This window comes from Podarcis filfolensis (assembly GCF_964270895.1).
Source record: "Podarcis filfolensis genome assembly, chromosome: 13".
Classification (NCBI taxonomy): Eukaryota; Metazoa; Chordata; class Lepidosauria; order Squamata; family Lacertidae; genus Podarcis; species Podarcis filfolensis.
In genome coordinates this window covers 12,827,788-12,846,875 of record NC_139615.1, presented here as the reverse complement: position 1 = coordinate 12,846,875, position 19,088 = coordinate 12,827,788, and the positions used below count along the sequence as shown (strand labels likewise).

Genomic DNA, 19,088 nt, shown 5'->3' with positions numbered 1-19,088 from the left:
TCCTGTCTTCTGGAATTCCCTCCCCACAGAGCTGCATCACTATACAGCATTTGGTGAATGCTGAAGAGTCACCTACTTACCCTGGTTTCACTAGACTCACCCTTTTGCTTTGATTCCAATTTGGTTTAACTGTGTATACAATGTTAAATGGTTGTAAGCCACCCTGGGATTGGCTGGTGAATGCAGGATAATAAATTTGATGATGATGATGATATACTGAATCAGACCTTTGGTTCATCTAGGCTGGTATTCTCTATACATACTTGACAGGGGCTCTTCAGAGCTTCTGCCAAGGGTCTTCAGCCCTGTCTGAAGATGCCAGGGACCGAACGTGGGAGCCTTTGCATTCAAGCATGTACTCTACCTCTGAGCCTTGCCCCTTCACCTAAAAAACCCCCAAAACATTTGTTTTCAGACTATGATCTGGCTATATAACTTACACAACCAAACATCCTCAATAGTTTGCAAATTCCTCCTTAGACTGTTTTACTCTAATTGTCCCTCAGGTTTCCACACAATTCTCTAAGGAGTCTAATCAGTGACTTTCTTATTTCCCTTAACCAGTGGTCTTGTTTTATTTGTTGTTTGTGTTCTACCCTTTTTGCTGTCTGTATTTTAAGCTTTATTTAAACACAGAAATCCATTTTTACTTAAGAAAAAAAAAGAAAAAGAGAGCAAATACCAGTAGTTCCCAATTCATCCAATGTGGAGGATTCAGCACGTAAGTAAACAAAGCTACTATACATTACAAGTTCTTCAGAAATCCCCAAGGAGACCTTGTTTTGAAGGGAAACAGAATTAGCCTTGATAGGCAAGTTCCCAAGAGTCATTCCTTTCTTGAATGAAAACTTCAGCAAACCTTTAAAATAAATGCAGTCTTTTCTTTCTCAACTACCAAAGCTAGCCCTGAGCTAAAGGAATGACAGAATGAAGTATCTGTGCACCATGAATACTGGGACTTTATCTGCACCAGGTCTTTGGTTTGTTGGAGGAGGTTTCTGTGTGCTATTACAGAAACATTGGGTTATTCCCAAACCAAGAAGGGGTGTGGTGGGAATTTTAGAAGGCTAGGTTTTTTAAGATGAAACCTGTGACAATTCCAGTACTTTTGATGCTTCAGAGGACAAAGACAGCTGAAACAAATTCATATTGTTATATTCTACTTGCTTAACATACCATAAACAATGTTTGGGTAGAAAGAAGGCTGGGAGATTTTTGGTCAGTTTCACGTTGACCATCAGTGATTGTTGATTACTAGGAGGTTTGTAAAGAATACTGGACCTGACTACTGATTCAGAAAGTTATTTATATTTGCAAGCAAAACTGCATTCTCAGGAGTGCCTGAAAGCCACTGTATAATTGTCCAGAGATCCTCAATGTGAACTTTGCCTGCTATATTTAAAGCATATTAGTAGATTAAAAAGAAATCTAAAGGAAAAAAGGATTCTAAAGTCAGCCCACCCCTGCCACCTCAATATTTAAAGCATATTAGTAGATTAAAAAAGGATTCGAAAGGAATACATCACTCAGAAGTGAAGTCAGCCCACCCCTGCCACTTCAATTATAGGTAAACAAAATTGTTAACTTTCCCTTCGTCCACCCAGCACAAAGGCTTTCTCCATTCCAAACATTAGATAACCTTAGTTTACCACTGAAAATGCAAGACTAGCCTCCAGGCGGTTTTGTGTGTGATCCAGATGGAGCTGGCCAATGGGACCATGGTGCAGGAATTCATTCTGGTGGGCTTCCAAGTTGGACCACAGGGACGCCTGCTCCTTCTCATCTTCTTCACAGCAGTCTACACCCTCACGTTGGCTGAGAACTTCATCATTATCATGATAGTGGTTCATGATGCTCGCCTGGCTCGCCTGCCCATGTACATCTTGCTGAGCAACTTCTCCTGGCTGGAGATGTGTTATGTGACGTCCACTGCACCACGGATGCTCTTTGACTTGTCCTTCCCAGGTGGGGTCATCTCCTTCCATGCTTGCTTCCTTCAGTTTTACATCTATTTCTCCCTTGGTACTTCTGAATGCCTGTTCCTGTCAGCCATGGCCTTGGACCGGTTTTTGGCCATCTGCCACCCACTGCGCTACCCACAAATTATGACCCCAGATTTCTGCCATGTCCTGGTGGCTGCATGTTGGATTTTGGGCTTCCTGTGCTACATTGTACCAGTGTATTTGATCTCCAGGTTGACTTTCTGTGGCTCCAATATACTTGATCACTTTGTGTGTGACTCTGGTCAACTCCTTGCTGTGGCCTGTCCTCCACTGGGGCACCTCCCCCTCATCTGCTTCCTTGTCAGCTCTTCTGTGATTCTGGTTACTTTCCTGTTCATTCTGGTCTCCTATGCATGTGTAGTATTCACCCTGGTGAAAACATCTAATGAGAGCACTGGTATCAAGGGTTTTTCTACAGTGTCTTCCCACCTAGCAGTGGTGACACTCTTTTATGGATCTGTGGCAGCTATGTATATAGGGCACAGTGGAGAGAGTCACAGCGACAATGCTAAAGTGATGGCTCTCTTCTATACTGCTTTTGCCCCTATGCTCAACCCCCTCATCTACTGTCTCAGGAATGATCAGGTGAAGGAAGCATTGTTCCAGCTGTTGAGAACAAAGAGGGTGATGTAGGAAAGTGGAGGGGGAATGGAGGTATTTTATCTGGAATAAAAGCCAAAGGTAGGAGGGTGGGCTTATTTGTTGTTTTGTGTTTTTAACTGCTTTTAATTATCTCATGCATACAATGTTTCGAGACTGTGGTATAGAATTCAATATATAAATTAACTGTAACAAGACGAAGAGCAATCATTTTATGGTCCATGTTATTTTATTACTACTACCTTGTTTGGGCAAAGGGTTCTAGCTTTTGCATGCAAAGGGATTCTGCCTTATTCCCTGGCATCTCCATGCAGTTGGGAGAGACGCTTGCCTGAAATCCTGGAGAGCTGCTGCCAGTCAATGTATTACATGGACCAATGATCTGACTTAGTCTAAGGCAGCTTTAAATGTTCCTATTGCTGCTACTGTGTAATTGAGGTGGGAGATTTGTAAATTTATTATTGATTTATGCTGGGGTGGGTAGAAGGACTAATCACTGCTATGCTGGTGGAGGGCAGAGTGCCATCTCCCTTGAAGGAAATGGCAATGCATCTCTTTCTTAAGCAAATCCTGGATCCACCATTGTCACTTGAGTCCCAGGTACCACCAGCAGCTAGAAGTGCCTATCTACCGCTCCATCTGGTTCATCAGGTATGGGCCCTTTGGGACAGAAATGACTTGGTCATGATACTCCATGCTCTGGTAATTTCTAAACTGGATTACAGCAACAAAGCACTAAAGTAGGGCTGCCTTTGAAGACTTTGCAACTTCAGCTGGTTCAAAATCCAGTTGCCTTTAGAACTCATACGACTCTAAAACACTCTTGGATGTTAATATCAGCAGATGGGGCCCTCATTTGGAAAAAAAAAAATCCCATGAGTCCTCCTTTCTTGGATTAAAACTTGAGCGAACCTTTAAAATATAATGAAACCTCCTTGCACCAATGACTCTGCATCAGGTCATTGGTTGGCTGGAACAACTTTCTGTGAGCCCTTGAGATACAGAAATATTGGATCATTCCCAAACCAAGAAAGGATGAGGTAGAAGTTTTAGAGGGCTAGGTGATGGACCACACCTTACATGTCAATATCAGCGTTTGCAAGGCTGTTATCCTTAAAATTAACACATTTTTTGGTATTTGACATGTAGGCAATTGGCTTTCCTCAACCCAGGCTCCTCTCCAATATGCTGGAGAGTGACAAATGATAGGCAACTACCTAAACATGTGGTGGCAATGCCCAGAAGTTGAAAAAATGGAAGTTTTTGCAGAAATCTCATAAACAGTAAAACAAGAATTATAAATTGCTCCTACCCTGGTCTTGCTGGACTTATTTGAATATAGTAATAAAGAACTGAAGGGGAAGGAAAAGCTCAACACTAGAAAAAATTAAGTACATAAATCTTCAACATTGCTAATGTAAAGTTTGGCTAATGCCTGTATTGGAAAGACTGTCACAGACTTCAAGTAATAAAAGGTAAAAGAAAACTGGACAAGTTTTGGGTAGGCCAACATTCAGTTGTTGGTCTTTTTAAAGGGCAAACAGAATCGATTGAAAAAGGGATGCATGAATTGAGAAAAAAGAAATGTGGATCAAATGGATGGTGTTGTTTGTTTTGATTATAGGTTATAGAAAGTAATGAATGTTGTAAATGAAAGATTAATATTATATATTATAGTAGATTGAATATTAAGTTAAATAAGAAATTCTTAATTCTATGTGTATGTTACACTGAATTTTAAATAAATGTAATCTGAATCCTGGAATATTATTCATGGGGGTAATATATATTTACTTTTGTAATAAAGTTTGTTATTTAATATCAAAGTGGAGCAGAGAAAAAAAATAAAACAATGAAAATTAGAATAAATAGAATGGTTTTCAGTGGTGTTTATGCCACTTTTTATTTTGTTAACTGCTTGTTTCCCAAGTCCTTCACTAGCAATTCTCTGGGAATCACTGTGAATCTCCCTGGGTGAAGGAGTGAGGGAAGTGTTTGCAACAGTCTGCAGACCACAGTTTGGAAACACCTGCTATATGGTCCCTGGTACTCTCTGTAGGCCACACTCTTCTTTAGCCACAACCCTTACCCTCTGGGCTCACCCTACATCACCCCTGTACAACAACAACAACAACAACAAGGCAGCTTCCAAAAGAATATTAAAAACACAATAAAATATCAAACATTAAAAACTTCCCCAAACAGGGCTGCCTTCAGATATCTACTGAAAGTCAGGTAGTTGTTTATTTCCTTGACATCCGATGGAAGGGAGTTCCACAGGGCAGGTGCCACCACCAAGAAGGCCCTCTGCCTGGTTCCCTGTAACTTCACTTCTCACTGGGAGGGAACTGCCAGAAGGCCCTTGGAGATGGACCTCAGTGTCCGGGCAGAACGATGGGGGTGGAGACACTCCTTCAGGGATACTGGGCTGAGGCTGTTTAGGGCTTTAAAGGTCAACACCAACACTTTGAATTGTGCTTGGAAACATATTGGGAGCCAATGAAAGTCTTTCAGGACTGTTGTTATATGGTCTAATACCCTTCTTGAATGTTTTTGTCTGGCTAGAATGTATCCTTGGATTGCCAGCACAAGGGCATAACAGCCATAACAGGTGAAGAGAGGGCCAAAGGAATCAACACAGGAGATTGGTATTGGTTGAACTGGGTCAGAACTTTATTGGTTACGGGAAAGAATAGGTTTGGAAAAGGCATTGGGCATGTATCCAGCATCAAGGAGCCCACCTGATAGGAACCTGGTAGAGCTAACCTTGCACTGGAACGTTACCCCCAATATAGACTAGATGTCACAACCCTGCACAGGCTGCCACTGCCATTGGGAAAGTTGTATTGACCCATCGGTCCCCCAGTGGACCCCCAGACAGAAACAACCCTCCTGAATAAAAAGGTAAAAGCAAAGGACCCCCTAGACAGTTAAGTCCAGTCAAAGGCGACTATGGGGTTGCAGCGTTCATCGCACTTTCAGACTAAGGGAGCTGGTCTTTGTCCATGGACAGCTTTCTGGGTCATGTGGCCAGCATGACTAAACCACTTCTGGCACAACAGAATACCGTGATGGAAACCAGAGCGCATGGAAACTTTCCCACTGCAGTGGTACCTATTTGTCTACTTGCACTGGCATGCTTTTGAACTGCTAGGTTGGCAGGAACTGGGACAGAGCAACGGGAGCTTACCCCGTCACAGGGATTTGAACTGCTAACCTTCTGATTGGCAAGCCCAAGAGGATCAGTGGTTTAGACTACGGTGCCACCCTCATCCCTTTCTAATGGGATACCCATGTGACTAAGGATCCAGCCCAATGCCTTATCCAACAAAGTTGTGGAGGTTGCTGAGATACGCAAAAGTTTACAAGCCAGCCAATTTACTTGCAGAAGAAAATTCCTCCCTGGCCCTGAATATGGCAACCAAGTAAACCATTGCAAGGGCTGTAAGCAACATGCCTGCTTGCCTTCATTTGTAAAGTAGACATTGCCAAAAGATCATAATTGGTAGAGTTCTCTCCCCCAAAGGAAATGAGTCCCAGTCAAGATGCCTCTTTGCTTGGGTAAAGAGGAAGCAAACAACAACTTGAATTAACACAACTTACTCACTGGGAGGGAACTGCCAGAAGGCCCTTGGAGATGGACCTCAGTGTCCGGGCAGAACGATGGGGGCGGAGACACTCCTTCAGAGATACTGGGCTGAGGCTGTTTAGGGCTTTAAAGGTCAACACCAACACTTTGAATTGTGCTTGGAAGGTCGCATCCTTAGAAACTTGCCTGTGGAAGCAAGTCTTCAATTACTGGTTATCATTGTGGCATAGACTACCAAACCATTACCTTGTCCAATGCTTATGGCGAGATGAATTCTCTAGCCTTTGGACTAGTAGAATTCATGCCAAGCTCCTGAGTTATGGAATCTCTCCCTCAGATTCCCTAAAACTAGACCAAATCACTGCTCAAAGACTGATCCGCCAAAGACTGGATGACATCGATTTACAGCGAAATTATACGCTGGGGGGAGGTGTTTGTTCGCCCCAGAACATTGGTATCACTTTCACTTACTGCGTTCCATCATACCTTTCCTCCCTTTCGACTGTTGCCCATAGACTGGCTTTCACCAAAGCGAGGTTTAACGTTTTTCCCTCCAATGTCCTGAGACATAGGTTCTCAAAGGGCCAAGCCCCCGCCGTGTGCGAATGTGACAAGGTGACGCCGGAGTCGCTCCAGCACATTATGTTCACTTGCCCCTTGTTCAATGTGCCACGGGCAAATTTGTTGGGATCAATCATACAGAAACTAGAGGGTACCCCACCAAAATTCCACCTTGCCCAAATCTTGCAGGACAAGGATACCCACACGACCCTGAAGGTGGCTAGGTTCCTGGTTGCTGTCCTTTCCCAAAAGCGACGCCAAGGAGCACTACAAGCAAATTAAGGCGTAGTATGCCTTTCCATTTTATAGTATTTTATTGTTATAGTGGTGTTTTAGCGATTGTTTTTTTATTTCCCTGTGGCACAAGCTGTTATTTAGGTGTTGTTTTTACCTGTATGGGCCTATGGCCGTAATAAATTTCTCATTTCTCATTTCTCAAGATGTAAACTTTCCTTTCACTGCATGGCTATGGAGACTGGCTGTAACATTGTATTTGCCATCACACACATTTTTCAAGGTAGCACCAAAGTAGCAAAAAGGCAGCAAGTTCGGCCCACTGAAAGGAGAAGGATTTCCCAACAGCTAGCCATTATTCAGTATCATCACTGCAGTAAGAGAGGAAAACAAAACCCAAGGTCTATGAGTGCATTCATTACCACATTATAGTTCAGCACTGAGTTTCTTCGGCTATTTGTGCACAACGCTTTCTCCCTTAAATATTCACATCAGCATGGCTTCATTAGTGTCAGATTTGTTTTGTGTTTGTGTATGCACTAGGGGGCATTGATAGGGTGGGGATATCTTTATCCTACACAAAGGAGTTCAAATTTTGGTTAAGATGAATTGGGAACAGCTTAAGGGTTTGAAGCTGGTTTGAGAAACAATGCATCAATCGGCAGTATTTTATAACTAAGTACAGAAGTCATGCTGGCCACATGACCCGGAAGCTGTACGCTGGCTCCCTCGGCCAATAAAGTGAGATGAGCGCCGCAACCCCAGAGTCGGCCACGACTGGACCTAATGGTCAGGGGTCCCTTTACCTTTTTTCCAGAATACTATTTTGTATAATGTTGTGTGAACATGTAAAAAAACCAAGGTGGTGAGTCCACAGTAAATGGCATTGTGAACAAAGCCTCTATTTGCTTCAAATTCAATTCCCAAGGGTAGGATAATTCCTAATGTCAATCTTTTAGACAGCAGCACATCAGGGAAAAGGGAAGAAGAAGAAGAAGAAGAAGAAGAAGAAGAAGAAGAAGAAGAAGAAGAAGAAGAAGAAGAAGAAGAAGAAGAAGAAGAAGAAGAAGAAGAGGAGTAGTAGTAGCAGTAGTAGTTTGGATTTGATATCTGGCTTTATCACTACCCGAAGGAGTCTCAAAGCGGCTAACATTCTCCTTTCCCTTCCTCCCCCACAACAAACACTCTGTGAGGTGAGTGGGGCTGAGAGACTTCAGAGAAGCGTGACTAGCCCAAGGTCACCCAGCAGCTGCATGTGGAGGAGCGGAGACGCGAACCCGGTCCCACGGTTACGAGACCACCGCTCTTAACCACTGCACCACACTGGCTTTCTGAAGCAAAGACTGTTCCCTAATTTGTCTTGGTGTAGGGAATGTTTATACAACAGTAACCCTGTGTTTGTTTGTAAATTGTCAGCTACAGTTACAGGGGTAGATAGATCAAGAATCTCTGGACTGGTGGAAAAACTAAACACATCATGCAATATTGCTTTAGAATCTGTCTAGCCAGTCTTTTGTCAGGCAGATTGCTTGGTAACTGATATAGGAGGGCCAAGTTGATGCATACTCGGTAGGTCTCAGATCTTGCAAAAAGACTGTTTATCCCACTGGGAGGGAGGGTGAGAGGTAGGGGTGCTGAATTTTGAGGTTGCACAGGGCACTACTGAAATTTGAGAGCCCAAGGTGGGGTAGCAGAAAGGAAAGACAACTAGTCAGCCCAAAGTCTGGATCTCCCAGAGCCACAACTTTTTCTTCAAGGGAGGGGGATGCTTTAAACCCATTCTCGTGGTAAGCAGGGCACCAGGGGAATGTACTCTGGCCATGCTTTGTATTTGTTTTGTTTTCTGCTCTTGGTGGAACCATGTTCATTGTATTGTATCATTACATCATTTGCTGGTTGTAAAGATCACACTCCATTATAACCATAAGGAAGGGCAGATGGTGCTGACTAAAACAAGATGGAGGAATCTGAAGCCCGGGGGCAAAATGTGGTCCTCTGGGTCATTCTATCTGATTCTTGGTACTCTATGAATGCCATGCCCCCTACTCTGTGATAGGTCACACCACTTCTTCCAAGGACATGCCCTTCACTAGGCCTACTTCATACCCTCCCTGCCTGGCTTGGCTGTGCCCTTGAACTCTTATCATTTGTCTATGTTTCCTGGATGGAAGATAGGGAAGCGTGTGTAGTGAATTTGTGGCTTGGTAGAAATGAGTGTCCTGCTTGCCTCAACTTATGCTCCACTTCTATATATGGAAATAAAACAAGTAAAAACAACAACATATCTGATGTCTGATATCCTTACTTGCAAACAAAACTGTTCCAGAATGAAGCATTGCTTATGGAAAGAGAGAACACACCACAACATGAATTAGCAGCACAGCTTAATATAGAACAAAGAAAGAACACAGAGTAGAATCTATGCAACATAGTAAGGAGAGGAGAAATGGGGTGGCATTGTGTCTCCCAAGAGATGCTACTGTGTGTTGGCAGATAGCTTAGTTCCTGAGAGAGGTGTTCCCAAGGGTTGAGCCAATCAGTGATTAAAACTGCAGCCAGAAATAATTAGTGGCATTGAATCATTGGTATGCCTGAATTTACAGAGATATTTGGACTCTTTCTGATTCCAAACCCACGTTATGGTCATTTACGTCATTCACTCCTGCAATTCCGAATGTGTGTGACAATATAAAACAAGGAGAGGAGCATACTTCCTTACCAAATTCTGAGAGAGGACTTGGGGTGAGCATTTCTGACGAATGGTGAAAACAAACTGCTAGCTATTAAGGGAGTTAAACTGGATTTCTGATGGAAGCACAAGATACCTGGGTGGGAACTTGCATCAGAGGTGGAATGCCAACCCAAGAAGGAGGTAGTTCCTAATACTCTAGATTATATGGGGCAAGCAACACACTATGCCAAATTGCGGCACCACAAGGACCATCATTCAACATTAACTGCCCAGGAAAACAGCAGCGTCAAACAAATATACAACAAATATCTGAGGTGTTCTGAAGCCTGTTGTAGTTTAATTAATAGTGTGTGTGTGTTTGTTTGTTTGTGTGTGTGTGTGTGCATGTGTGTGTGTAATATTTTGACATACATTATTTTGATGAAAATTAATTTAAAAACATAATCTGTAATTTAATTTTCTAAATATTCCTGTTGTTTTCAGTTAACACAGCATAAGTAAAAAGTTAGATGCTGAAACCCTCAGATAATTATAAGGGAAAGGAATTTGAGATTAAATGCATTTACATCTAATTAAATTTGATGAAATCGTATTAATGTATATTTTAGGAGCTATTTTGTTATCATAGGGCTGGCCCTAAAGTTGAGCAAAGCGACAAAGGCTATTTCAGGTGGCAGATGTTTTTTTTGTTAGCCCAATTGTGTTTTGTTAGCCCCAAAATGGAAAACTAGCAAGGTCCCGAATTATGTTTCCCCATAGCTGTCTGCTTTTAAGTGCATTTGCTCTTATTCCATTTTAAATTTATAGCTAATCAGAAAACATTATTGCTTCTGAACACTGTTCACTTGTGATCTGCTACACACGGTGCAAGGAAGGAAAGGCCCTACTGCACTCCCTAAATTTCATAGCTGTTTGGAAGTGTTCCCTTTATATGTTGGTGGAAACAGGCAGACAGGCTCATGGTATGTGAAGAAACCGATACTTCTCTGAAGGTGTATGATACTGCTTCTGTTATGTGATTCCAGATGGAGATAGTCAATGGTACCACAGTACAGGAATTCATCTTGCTGGGATTTGGAGTTGAGAAGGAGAAGCGATTAGTGCTCCTCATTGTTTTCACCATCCTCTATATCGTCACTTTAGTTGAGAACATAACCATTATCACAGTGGTTTTCTTCGATGCTCACTTAGCCCAGCTTCCCATGTACATCTTGCTGAGCAACTTCTCCTGGCTGGAGATATGCTACGTGACCACAACTGTTCCCCATATGCTCTTTGACCTGGTGTCTCCTCCTGGGCTCATCTCCTTCCATGCCTGCATCCTCCAGTTCTACTTCTTATTCTCACTTGGCAGCACTGAATTCTTCCTCTCAGCCATGGCTTTGGACCGATATTTGGCCATCTGCCACCCACTACGCTACCCACAAATTATGTCCCCAAATTCCTGCTATTCCCTGGTGGCCTCTTGTTGGGTCCTTGGCTTTCTGGCCTACATTGTCCCAGCTACTTTGATCTCCAAGCTAACCTTCTGCGGACCTAACATCATTGACCATTTTGTGTGTGATCCTGTGCCAATTCTGTCCTTGGCCTGTCCTCCTCTTGGAAATGTACCCTTTATATGCCAGGTCATCATGCATGTCATATTTTTAGTCAATGTATTATTTGTTGTGTTATCATATGGCATAGTCATTTTTACCCTGATAAAGTCCTCTGACAAAGGTAGCCGTCAGAAGTCCTTCTCCACCATATCTATGCACCTCTTAGTGGTGACCCTCTTTTATGGCACAGTGGCAGCTATGTATTTAGTTCCACATGGAGAAAGCCAACCAGAGGCCACAAAGGCAGCCACACTTTTCTACACAGCTATTTCGCCTTTTCTGAACCCGCTGATTTACTGTCTGAGGAATGATCAGGTGAGGGAGGCTCTGGGCAAGTTGCTAAGGAGAATGTCACGACTGCTGATGACAAAGGGCATGGTATAAAAAATGCTGGTAGGAGAGGGAAATAAAGTTAAAACAAAGCAACATGTCCTCAGATCAAGTTAATTTATCCCAAGACATACAAGCAGGGTACACATCCCTCTTTTAAGTTAAGTCAATCAACATAGTAGTATAGGCAGAACATATCCTCTTCAAATCCCTTAAGCCCCACACCTTCTAAGGGTTTTGATGGTGTTACAGGAAGTCCCTCTGTGAAAGTCCCACCCTGAAGGGATGTAGTGTAGGTGTGTAGGAGTGTGTGAAGAAACAGCAGCGGCAGAGAGAGATGCAGAAAGGTCCATCAGAGAGGGAAGTGTATGCTGAATGGTGCAGGGTGCCTCTCCCAGGATTTCTGCTGCTTGCCTCAACTTATTCTTCACTTGTAAATATGGAAATAAAACAAATATTGCCAAAATAGCACAAATGTCTGATTTCCTCTCCTCCAAACAAAACTGATTCTGGTTAAGGTGTTTCTGGAATGAATAATTGCTTATAGAAAGGGGGACCATACCACTATTGTAGATGCATGAAAACTGACTCCTTTTTGGAAATAAAACATTGTCAAGGCCCATAAGTTTAATTTAAACTTTTAGTTGCAGAACGTTCCTCATAACAAACCAGCTTGGCTGGCCTAGTGGAGAGCAAATCTGTTAATATGACAAAAGGTGTTGATGGGCCATCTGAGAGGAACCCTTTGCCCTTTGAAGGAACAGGAAAAGAGAGTCTTGAGCAGGGGTTGCTGAGAAGAAGAAGGGGGAAAAGAGGACAGGGAAATATCTTGGTTGAAGGCTGGCTGCACTTCTGTGGGGGATAAGCTCCTCTTGAAATGAGCTTGATATAAGACTTGGACTCCTTCCATGCAGACGGAAGGTGTAAATAGGTAAATAAACAATATTTCTTAAAGCTACGGCACTCTCCCACCATGTCTCAATTCTCCAAAGCAACACAGATCCTGGGTGAGTACCTGGAGCCCCGTGGACTCTTGCTACCACTCCACAAACAGCGGAGGAGGAAGTTGGGTGTGGTAGAGGTGGGCTGCCCCAGGTGTCATCATGAGGGGGGTGACAAAATGCTCAACGCGCCCACTCCCAGACCCCGAAAGAAAGCAGTGCCTTCAGACAAATAATGCCGTCATGCTCCTTCCACTGCCACAGGTTGCCCTGGTGGGAAAGGAGAAGCGGGTGGGGCGGGGCGGGGAGGCTGAGGGTGGGGAGAGGTCAGTGCAAGCCCGAACCTCCAGGACACCATCACCAACCCTTGATCCTGGCCGTGGCTCTGCCTCCTCCTTCTCTTCTCAGGGAGGCCATGTGACTTGGACCGGAGGAAGGGGGAGAAGCCGGGATCTACATTGGATAGCTGCCTGCGCAGCTGTTTTTCACTGGGGGGGGGGAGGAAAGAGGAGAAGCCAGAATCTACATCGGATAGCTGCCTGCACAGCTGTCTTTCACAGGGGGGTAGAGGGAGGAAGGGGGAATTTCAATGTGGGGGGGTGGCAAAAAAATGCTGTACCGGGAACCATCTGACCCTGCTACACCACTCTCCACAAAGAGAAGGAGATGCACCTAAGTTTTGTAACAATATATACCAGGTCTTCTTTGCAATATATGACACCCTAGAGTAGTGGCCCAGGGTAGCTGGTTGTTCCATGCGAATTAAAAAGTTAGCTAATTGCAGTGCTTTATTTTTAGAAAAAAAAGGCCCTGGTACTGTAACATGAAGTTGCTACAGCAAGTCCAATTACATAATTGTTTAGAACTGGTAACTGAGTTGGCCTGTTTCCCTTTCCCCTCCTCATTCCTTTTCCCCTTTTGTGTCACATCTTCTCAAATGGAAGCCTGTTGGCAGAGACAAAATTATTTCCAATCAGTAAGCAGAATTTAGAAAATTATTGGCACTCTAGAAACTAATGATCATAATATTAAGAAGAATACATCAACCAGCTCTGGTTCATGTGCTCCGAGCTTTGGCCATTCAATTTGTTCTTTAAGAACATTTGGAAGAGGTAGTGTTTTGGAAAAACAGGAGGCATGCATCATACCAAAGTGGAGGGAGGCAGCCTGTGGTAGAACATTGCATCCCACTCCCAAAGGGTGCTATTTTGATTTTTTTTTATTGTTCCTGAAGGAGATAGTCCCAAGATTCATTTCAGTTTCTGATTAAAGCTGTAGTCGGCACTGATCGGGGCATTTGAACTCTAGTCTGCATGTACATATATCTGGTGACTTTTAATTTCCTCCAGAACTGCAGTATGGTCCTTTATGTCCTTCACACCATCTGTCTGGAAGACAACTACCAGTTAAATGCACAGAGAAGACTAACCTCCACCCCAGATTCTGTTGCTTCACTTCTGATGAACCTTCTACTTTATGAGTCAATGTTTTTAACTCCTATTGACAACCTTTCCCCCAAATCACATCATGAATGTCTAGTGAGTTTTTCCTGGATGACAGAGCAGCATTTTGACTCCTACTGAGGTATGGAGAGTGTTTTTGTAGTTGTGTTGTGCTTGTGGGCTTCCCATAGGCCACCTGCTGGACTAGATGGGCCTTTGATGTGGCCCAGTAAGGATCTTCTTATGAGAGTCATTGCCAGCAAAAAAGAAACTTGGGTGGGAACTTTGGATTTGAATGTCATTTCTCGTGGGGTGGCTTCCTCTAGGAAATTTTGAGAAAGCATTGCAAAATGATTGTGGGGAGAATTTAGAGTAAGAGGAAAGGATCATGGGACATGCCAATGATTCTAAGCTACATCCTGGATTTTAGATCCCAGATTTTATAAAGTCAAAGGGTTTGAACCGTTTCCCTTCCCTCAGACCCCCTCCGCAACTTGCATGTGCATTGCTTAAATTATTGGCTGGAAACCCCCCTTTGTGTGAGTGATAACTTGTAAATAGCTGAAATAGGTGCACTTCTAATGGCTAGAAAATATCTCTTTCGGAAGGTAATATTATTTGTAGTTAGAGGGGCATTGAGTAGAGTTGGAGTTTGAATTTAAGAAGCATTATTGTGGTTTAGTTGTCTTTTTCAGGGGACTTGAAGCAGGAGTTCCACTTATTTTGCATTCTTACAGGACCCTATTTATTTCCATTGTGCTTTTATACTTGCAAATAAAGCAAATGTAGAAGCTGCAACTCAAATACCAGCTGTTCTCTCATCAAAAGGATGGGCAAGGCATTTGGGAATGCATAACAATAGAATGAAATCTAACTTCTGTAAAAAAACAGCAGCAATTGGTTCTAAGATATAATTCAAAGAACAAACTCTTTCTCATGTAAATTGTACAATGAATCTCAAATATATTATTTAAATCAAGGTTTTGTGCTGCACTTGCTTTATCATTTTAAAATAAAGTAAGCTGGGCACACTATCAGTTTGGTGTTATTTATGGATTCAGTGGTGTGTGAGAGGAGAGAGAATTAACAGAACAGGGGATATGCAAAGCTCTAGGATATCAGAATTAAATGCCTCAAAGCACTATATTTTAAGTGCATTATGTTATATTTTATACTTAACCAGGAGAAACAGGTGCTTTGGGTGAATAATAACTTGTGAACTGTAACATAGGGTGGGCAGAAGAAATGTCCCACAGCGTTCTGAAATGGCAAGTCTGTACAACCTTTGTTTTTCAATGTAAGCTAATGGTATTTAAACAACTGTATACCTCTTTATGCTGTGCAATAGTGATTATATTATTTGACTCCAGGTAGAGATGGCCAACGGGACTGCAGTGCAGGAATTCATTTTGCTTGGATTTGAAGTTGAACAGCAGAAACAATATTTGCTTTTTGTCTTCATTGCCATTCTCTACATGCTCACTATGGCTGAGAACATCACCATCATTGCAGTGGTCTTCCTAGATAACCACCTGGCTCAGCTCCCCATGTACATCTTGCTGAGCAACTTCTCCTGGATGGAGATGTGCTATGTGTCCACCACTATGCCCCGACTGCTCTTTGACCTGGTGTCTCCTCCTGGGTTCATCTCTTTCCATGCCTGCTTCCTCCAGTTCTACATTTTCTTCTCACTTGGCAACACTGAATGCTTCTTTCTCTCAGCCATGGCTTTGGACCGGTACTTGGCCATCTGTCATCCACTTCGCTACCCACAAATTATGTCCCAATATTCCTGTTCTGCTCTGGTAGGTGCATGTTGGGTTGTTGGTTTCATGTGGTACCCTATCCCAGTGATTTTGATCTCCAAGTTGTCCTTCTGTGGACCTAACATCATTGACCATTTTTTGTGTGATCCTGGGCCCATTTTGTCCCTGGCCTGCCCTCCACTCGGAAATGTTCCCCTTGTCTGCCAGATATTCATGCATGCTCTGTTTTTAATCAATGTCTTATTTGTTCTACTATTCTATGGCATTGTGATTCTCACCCTGATGAAAACCTCTAACCAAGGCACTTGTAGGAAAGCTTTTGCTACCATATCTTTTCACCTAGTTGTGGTCACACTTTTTTATGGCTCAGTAGCAGCGATGTACTTGATTCCAAGTGGAAAAACTCATTCAGCAGTCACTAAGGCAGTCACACTCTTCTACACGGCAATTACACCCTTTCTTAACCCCTTGATCTACTGCCTGAGGAATGACCAGGTGAAAGAAGCCGTGGGCAGGTTGCTGAGGAAAAAGGAAAGATGGTTGAGGAGAAAGATGGTAGTTTAATAAGGCTGAAGGAAACAAGTGTCACAAAACACCCAAGCATGTATTCAAATTTATTAAAATGAATGTATTTACAGTTGGAGTCCATAGGGTAGAATCCAACACTGCATGAATTGACATCTATTTGTATAGTGTAACTTAACCTTCCTCTCTTTCCCCTTGCATAACCCCCAAAATCTCCTCCAGAGGAACCATCAAAAGCAGACTTTGAGAAGAAGAAGGTAAAGTCCCATTGTGCTAGCAGAAATCTGATCTGTTTTTGCACAGATAGCATTGGATACAACCCTTAATGACCAGTCAGGATGACCAGTATCTATGCAGGATCAAGGAGGACCTCAATGCCTAGCGCTCAGCATTCCAAAGATATCCAACTATGCTTCTGGAATGCAGTTAAATTATAATTTCATTTTGGCAGAATCCATTGAAAATATGTCATAAAACAAAATAAATTCCTAATTTATATAGGAATTCCTCCTAAAGTGATAAACACGCTGGTGTGATTTGTGTTTCAGAAATGTTATAAATGCAATAAAAAAATGCAAAAAAGCAAAAAAAAATTCAATGGAAACTCCAAACAGATGTGCTTATATAGGCAGTGTATGTGTGTGTTTTAGTAAAGGGTAAACACATCATCATTTACCATCTGAACACAAATGTAGCCTTTTAATAAACAAACTTGACTTCACTTTCCATGTTCTGCCATTTTCGGCCTTTTTCTGTGCACTCGCTACCTCTAACAGAAAAAGCATCCTATACTCATGCATAGTCACAGTCAATAATGCTGTATTGTTTTTAACACTTGATTGGGAGCTGCCCAGAGTGGCTGGGGAAACTCAGCCAGATGGACGGGGTATAAATAATAAATTATTATTATTATTATTAGTAGTAGTAGTAGTAATAGTAGTAGTAGTAGTAGATGGATATTATATCAACTTCATTAATGTGTGACCCCGAAATTCCAGACCCCTGCAAACTGAATTCCAACAACATCATGTATGATAATCCAGATATTTTCATTGGCCATCTGTGGGGATGGAAAGGGGAATGCATTCATTTTGCTCACATGATGAGGCAACACTCCCTGTCTTGCTATGGCAGTTGCATTACGAATCTCAACTTTGGAGCAAAACTTCCCTCCACATTCAGCTGAAGAGAATAGTTTCTTAGTCATGACGAAGGTGAGTGGAGATAATCAATTCAGTCAAATATGCATCACACTGAAAGAAAAGCAATGTGGTTGTCTGGCAGCTGCATTTCCAATACACATCTAGTTATTATCCATACACAGTGCTTTACTTTCAATAGAAATTATATTTGAAAGGACATTGAAGTGGGCATTGCACCAACTAGCTATCTATTCTTGATTTGATTGTCAACATCTTGGATTAATTGCCTTAGAAAGATCTTTGTCCAACATCCACTCCTCTCCCCATAATTTCACATCCTTTTACCCAGTGCTTTTTTTTCTTTAAAAAATGTTTAGGGGTACTCTCATTTTGGCTGCTCCCCCTCCCCTTTCCTCCCCCTCAACCCCTCAACCCCTGGACAAGGGACTCGAGGCAGCAGAGGCGCTGAGAGGACAGGAAGGCCCTTGGTGATGGTGACGGCAGAGTCGGCTTGAGCAAGGAGGGGTGAGCGCTCGCCAGCTGGCTCTAGCCCAGCAAGAGGAGAAGGAGTGCCTTTGCCTTCACTGTGGCCACCCCAGACTCCCCTTCCCGGGCACCAGAGGGGAGAATGATGGAGCTGCAGTCCACACTGCTACTGCAGAGACAGCTGGCATGTTGGTTAGTCCGTCGGGGCAACACAAATGTTTAGGGGTACGTATCCACCTGCACCCCCCCCCAGAAAGCAGTCCTCACTGCTACTGCTTTTACAAATGAATGAATGAAAGATATAACAGAAAAGCAAGAGCATTGGCAGGGAAATTGGGTGACAAAATGTGCCCTCCGTTTTGGCTCAACATTAAAATGACCTGTACTGGCACCAAGGCATCTTGGTACATCCTGGGAAGGGATGGGACTCAGAGAAACATTAACCACAACTCACAAAATCCAGTGTGATGGGACTATATTGTTATTCCAGGTAAGATAGCACCACTGTAGTCATCTTATCAGGTAGTCTCTTTGGATTCTGATCTCACACCTACATTTTCTTCCTAGTGCACAAAACAAAAGGGACTCAAGATTTCTGGCACCTAGCCTTATCTCTATGATCCAGCAATTATCTCTGTTGGCAAAGGCATCTGCTTGGGGATCCAGGATCTACCTCTGTGACCCATTTCCCCCAGGGCATAATCATAGACCACTGAAATATTCCAGGTGTGTATCTTGGCTCAGAGATAATGAGCACGTCACCAGTTTCCTTGGTAGAGAGACTACAGCAAAGATAACTGCTATGAGTGTTCTTGGTTCTCCAAAGAATAGTCTGTGTATTTTACCTACACCCCTGGATAATGAATCATCTGAGCTACTACCATGAGGAAGTATTTCTGATCTCTGACTCATGGCTTTAGAAATAAAGAGGGCATTGGAAATGATAGTAGGAATGATTAGGGACAAAGAAAGAAAATGCTGTGTTTGACAGCTTTTGAAGGCATCTGCCTGCCCATTATTGTAAACAGACTGCTCAGCGAGATGGACCTTTGGTTGAATCCAGGAAGACAGACCAATTCCTATGCTTTTGCTTAAGAGTGAACAGAAAAGCTGAGGATCAGGATTTCAACATTTCTGACTTGATTCTCTTGTGAGTGATATATTGCCTGCTCTTAAGCT

At 42.9% G+C, this 19,088-nt stretch overlaps 2 protein-coding genes across 2 annotated transcripts; both read left to right on the top strand.

Moving 5' to 3' along the window:
* Positions 1–1,697: 1,697 nt before the first annotated feature.
* LOC310747333 (uncharacterized protein) lies at positions 1,698–11,661 on the top strand (the record flags this gene model as incomplete). Its single annotated transcript, XM_083581699.1, has 2 exons — positions 1,698–2,627; positions 10,705–11,661. The coding sequence occupies 2 exons, from the start codon at positions 1,698–1,700 to the stop codon at positions 11,659–11,661; spliced, it is 1,887 nt and encodes a 628-aa protein (XP_083437825.1).
* Positions 11,662–15,375: 3,714 nt separating this feature from the next.
* Positions 15,376–16,320, top strand: LOC310747332 (olfactory receptor 11H6-like; the record flags this gene model as incomplete). The annotated part of the gene is made up of 1 exon (XM_083581698.1): positions 15,376–16,320. The coding sequence occupies exon 1, from the start codon at positions 15,466–15,468 to the stop codon at positions 16,318–16,320; it is 855 nt and encodes a 284-aa protein (XP_083437824.1). The 5' UTR covers positions 15,376–15,465.
* Between the last annotated feature and the right edge of the window lie 2,768 nt (positions 16,321–19,088).